Genomic DNA, 5,582 nt, shown 5'->3' with positions numbered 1-5,582 from the left:
TGTGCTCTTAGGAACCTTAAGTGCAGCAGAAATTTTTTTGTAACCTTGGCCAGATCTGTGCCTTGCCACAATTCTGTCTCTGAGCTCTTCAGGCAGTTCCTTTGACCTCATGATTCTCATTTGCTCTGACATGCACTGTGAGCTGTAAGGTCTTATATAGACAGGTGTGTGGCTTTCCTAATCAAGTCCAATCAGTATAATCAAACACAGCTGGACTCAAATGAAGGTGTAGAACCATCTCAAGGATGATCAGAAGAAATAGACAGCACCTGAGTTAAATATGAGTGTCACGGCAAAGGGTCTGAATACTTATGACTATGTGATATTTCAGTTTTTCTTTTTTAATAAATTTGCAAAAATTTCTACATTTCTGTTTTTTTCTGTCAAGATGGGGTGCTGAGTGTACATTACTGAGAAATAAAATGAACTTTTTTGATTTTTGGAAAATGGCTGCAATGAAAAAAAGAGTGAAAAATTTAAAGGGGTCTGAATACTTTCCGTACCCACTGTAACTCATACTTTAATGTTAGTTTGAAATACTTCTTAAATTTGGTTAACTTTGGTTTAAATAAACATATTTTGTTAAACTTTTACCATGGTGTGTCTCCCTTTTGTTGTGGCCTTTTGAACCAGGTCATAACAATCATCTAAGTAAATGAATGAAGCTGCTACATTAGAGCTTTGCAAAATTTGTTTGAAATTCCTTTAGTTAGGGACACCTCAAATGCTTATCTTTATAAAAGCACTATTAAAAAAGATGAAATTATTAACCTAAAATAAAGGTGTCATTTCAACACAGACATGAATTTTGTAAAGTAAGACAGGAAGCTGCTCCTAACATATTGAACTTGTTTCTGCTCACTGCCTTGTTAGTAAAGACATAAATCCCTTTCTTTCTCTTTCACACACAAACACACATATTGTAGGTATGGACATGCTTACACCGTTTGTTCTATTGATCTCAAACAGCTTGACAGAAAAGCAAGAACCTGTTTGAACCTGTTAAAGGTGTTAATCATATTCTTCCAAGAAATGTGTGTTTCTCAACATCCTCAGCTATAAGATTTTAAATCAACAACACACGCCTGTTACACTTGTTCTATCACCTAAGGCAGATGGAATGCATGTCCTTTCCCGTCATAAATTCTGAATTATTCTGGTGGTATTATAGCACCTATATTGTTACCTGTCTTGAAATACATTACTGTGTGCATGTTCATGTTTGATTATCATCTTTTAGCCTGTTTGTGTAATGCACAGTTTGACCAGAGGTGATTACTGGGGATTACATTGAGCTGTCTCTAGCTCCCGATGTGCTCTCTGCTTACATGACGTGCTTCCATCCTGAAATGCTGATTATAACTTGAGAAGCTACATGTGCGAATACATCATCAGCACAGGTCTGTTTGCATGTTTCCTTCTTTGTCAGAGCCAAACCTGAACAGGTTTAAAATAACATAACAACTGAGTTCCTCACCTGGGAGTGTGCATAATTAATAGGAATACAAAGAGTCCTAAAGCCTTCATGTCTACACAACTTTCATAGCAAACAGGCAAAGGACAATCTATTCGAAGAGAAGGCATCAAAAACAACTTTCACAGTTTCTTTCTTGATATGTTATGGTTGTGCTAGGAGTACAGTGGTTACCAGTACCATTCAAGAAAGGTGAGACTTTTTGCTTGGACTAAATTGATTTGATCCTCAAATGTTTGACAGGAGCAGCTGTAGCTACAAATCAGCACAGTGTTCCTTCTAAGTGTGACTCTGGGTGTTACCTCACCATCTCTGACCTATGCAGGTGATGACAACAACAACACAGGCTCTCAGGCTTTTGATCTTTAGCTGTTTCATCTCACTCGGATTTACAATGCGGTAGTTCATTTGTATACCAGATTTAATCTCGTCTGAAGAGGATTCAGTCAAAACATGACTCAGTTTGATTTATAATATAATTAATTATTCATACACTACTGAAAGAGGTTCTCAGTGATTTTTTCCACGTGATTTTACCTACTCAGTATTATGTATCTGAGTATTTGAGGTATATTCACATACATAATTGTAGAGTTTGAATGACAGATGAAAAGTTGCCATTTTGTGTGTTTGACAATTTAGTTTGTTTTTCTTGCTGTGCTTTCAAATGTAATCAATATAAACAAAACTTAAACAGCATCAGAAGATAGACAGCTAGAACTGTTGTCTAGAGTTATACTGTGCATTAAACGACCTGTCATTCAGTCTGAGAGTGATAGAATTAATTGCGCCTTCAAACCATACTAAACATCCTTTTACACATACATTTGAAAATATGTAGACGTAGATAATATCAATACAGAAGAAAATCCAATGTATTATAAAAAATAAAATCTTTAATAGTTACTTTGATTTTCTTTCACAAACACTATGTGACAGCATGTTTTCACAGACACATTGAGAATTGCATGATTGTTTAAAGGAGGGTGATGTATGTAACTAGAAGCAGTTTTATGACAAAGATGTTTGGACACTGTTCAGTTGTTAAGTGTGATGAAAATATGGGACTTTTTTGATATACTGAGATGATGATTGTTTTTTGGGTCAATCCTATTTTTTAGTTTAAAAGTGGATTTTCATGTCCATCATATGAAACTTTGACAGGCCATTTCTTTGTGTAAACTAAATAATCTGATGTACATTGACACAGCGAGCTCTCCGAATATAACAGGATTATAATCGTAAATAAAGTAATAAATGTTGATTAGCCTTGTATCAGTCAATTTAGACATTTATGGTTACTTTACGAATATAGGTACACATTTTATTTAAAAAATACATTTTTAATGTAAAGAGATGCACTTGTTCTAAAACACAAATGAAGAAAGAAATATTTGATGTGCCTTGAACTATCTTTTGTCCTTTCCGTGCAATGCAAAAGTCGTATAAAGTTGTAAAACATTTTGTACAGTATTTACATAGGACCTTAGATTGAGTAATCTTCAATGAGTTGCTCTTATGCCTTTATAATCATTGTGTTGTTACTTGCCATTACTAATTTATTTATTACTTTGGTGTCATTATTCTTAGATATTATAAAAAGCACAGAATAGAATGGTATTGGGTGCCCTTTTTAATGACAGAAACCCGTGGCATATAACTTAAATTACAACATACTGCAGTAACAACAATCATCTGAGAAAAGCAAAAAGAGCAACTTTATGTAAGAACTTCATTTCTCACAGTGAGTTTTGTAAACATTCATGTAAACAGTGGTGGTTTGGGATGTGTGGAGAACTGAATATCAGATGTTTGAGATCTGCCTGCGCTTATTGTTAACTACCTGCATTGAGTCATTCTTGATTTTTAAAGGTATATCCACTTCTAATCTTTTCTTTCTGTGCTTTTTAATTCTCTTACAGCATATGTAAGATGTCAGAGTAACAACTGAGAAGAACAGCCCCAGACATGTCACTGAGAGAGCAATGAGGACAGGCTGACAGGGGAACAACTCATACCTCTCAGGCCCCTCTGTCATCTGGCCAATGTACCAGGGCCTCTCCTCTATCTCAATGTCAGCTTCTCTGGTCAGCAGACTCTGGATGTAGCTCTCGTTGCTCACTGTTTCATTGACAAAGAAGTTAACCATTACTGTTGAGTAAAGCGGTTCAGGCTGACCATGATCTGTGACCTTCACCAGAAGGCTGTAGAGGCCCCGGTTGCTGAGCTCCCTCTTTAATGTGATATTTCCTGTTTCTGGGTCAATGGCAAATGACCCTGGCTCACCACCTTTCCTCTTGATGATACTATAGGCGATCACAGCATTCATGCCTGTGTCCTTGTCCACAGCATAGACCTCTGTGATTGATGTTCCTGGTAGTGTACTGGGTAGTACTAGCATGTAAGACTGATTGGACTGAGGAAAGAGGACAATAGGTGGGTTGTCATTTACATCCAACAAAAGCACGGTCACCATAGTAACACAGGAAAGCGCAGGCTCCCCACCATCAATGGCCTCAATCCAGAGCTGGTATGTCCCTTGTTGCTCACGGTCCAGTGATGTCTTGGCCCTCAGCGCCCCACGGCCTGTGTCGATCATGAAGATGTCGCTGCCATTGAGGATGGAAAGGGCCACCCAACCATTTTCCCCAGCATCAGCATCTGTCACAGAGAGGACCCCGATCTCACCGTACCCTGGGAAGTTCTCTGGCACAAAGAATGTGAAGTCCTTATTGATGAAGCGTGGACTGTTGTCATTGCGGTCTTGCACGGTCAACACCACAGTTGCAATCGACTCCCTCCTGGGTGTCCCCTGGTCCACCGCTCTTACTATAAACCGGTATGTCTCTTTCTCCTCCCGGTCTAGCGATGTGGTTACTGTCAGGATACCTGTCAAACGATTCACAACAAAGATCCCTGGGGCGTCGCCTCCAAGGAGGTAGATCACTTCCCCTCGACTTTCACTGTCCTGGTCTGTGGCTTGGAGCTGGGCCAGAAAGGTATTTGGCGGATTGTTCTCCTCTACAGATATTTTCACCAAAGACTGTTGAAACACTGGTGCGTTATCATTCTCATCCAATACCTGCACCTTGAGGAAGGTCTTGATGACAAGCTCTCGAGTATTCTTAGCAACCACAATTAGCTCATACTCCTGTGTCTTCTCATAGTCCAAGGGCTCTGTAGTCTCTAGCAGGTATTCATTCTTGAATAGCTGATAGGGGCCAAGCCTGAAGGGACCAGTCCCTTCCAAATGACAGTCCACCCTTTGGTTCATATCAATGTTTTTGACTGTAAAAAAAGCTATTGGAGAAAACGCTGGCTCAGACTCCTTTATTGCCACCACCCCATCCTTTTCTGGTGCAATATACCGGGGTATGATAGCAGGGGGTCCTGTAACAACTTTGATGATATGGACAATAACAGTGGCAACAGCAGGGATACAACCAGGTCCATTGGCCAGAATAGTGAGTTTGTAAAACGTGGATGTTCCAGTGTCTATTTTCCCTGCTAGCTTGATCACCCCCGTGATTCTGTCCAAATGGAACAAGCTTCTGGTGTCCCTTGGCACACGTTCACTGTAAGCATAGCTGATCTGAGCATTAGCACCAAGGTCAGGGTCAAAAGCATGCAGATGTGCCAAATGTGCCCCTTTTGTGGTATTCCCATGCAGAGTGACATTGATTTGTGACTCTCTGAATTGGGGGCAGTTATCGTTCACATCTGTGATAACAATTTTTAAAGTAGCCGCTCCGAGTAGAGGAGGGGTCCCTCCATCCTCTGCAATGATATCTGTAATGTATTCGGCCTGGGTCTCTCTGTCCAAAGCCTCAGTCACAATGAGGAAGGGTGTCAGCTCACCTCCCTCGTTCTCCTCAACATCCAGTGTGAACATGCCAAAATCATTAACAAGCCAGTAGGTCTGTACTCCGTGAAGACCCAGGTCCGGGTCAACTGCAGACTGCTCCACCGCATAACGAGCATTGATGGGTGTGTTTTCTGGGACTGACATGCAGATCACATCCACTGGGAACTTTGGCCTGTTGTCATTCACATCTTCAATAACGATCTTAACTTTGATGAGCTGAAAGTATTGCTGGGGCAAAACAAA

The 5,582-nt window shown here is 40.0% G+C and overlaps 1 protein-coding gene across 1 annotated transcript in view; it reads right to left on the bottom strand.

Annotated features, from left to right (window-relative positions):
* Positions 1-3,278: 3,278 nt before the first annotated feature.
* The window catches only part of LOC123959156 (protocadherin-20), a 4,241-nt gene continuing 1,937 nt past the window's right edge, over positions 3,279-5,582 (bottom strand). Inside the window, exon 3 of the mRNA XM_046033061.1 lies at positions 3,279-5,332. Within this exon, the coding sequence (XP_045889017.1) occupies positions 3,279-5,332 (2,054 nt within the window). The remainder of the gene's footprint in view (positions 5,333-5,582) is intronic.

Source organism: Micropterus dolomieu, linkage group LG20 (assembly GCF_021292245.1).
Source record: "Micropterus dolomieu isolate WLL.071019.BEF.003 ecotype Adirondacks linkage group LG20, ASM2129224v1, whole genome shotgun sequence".
NCBI classification, from domain to species: domain Eukaryota; kingdom Metazoa; phylum Chordata; class Actinopteri; order Centrarchiformes; family Centrarchidae; genus Micropterus; species Micropterus dolomieu.
Note: the sequence above shows the minus strand (reverse complement) of the source record. Positions and strands in the feature narration are given on the sequence as shown.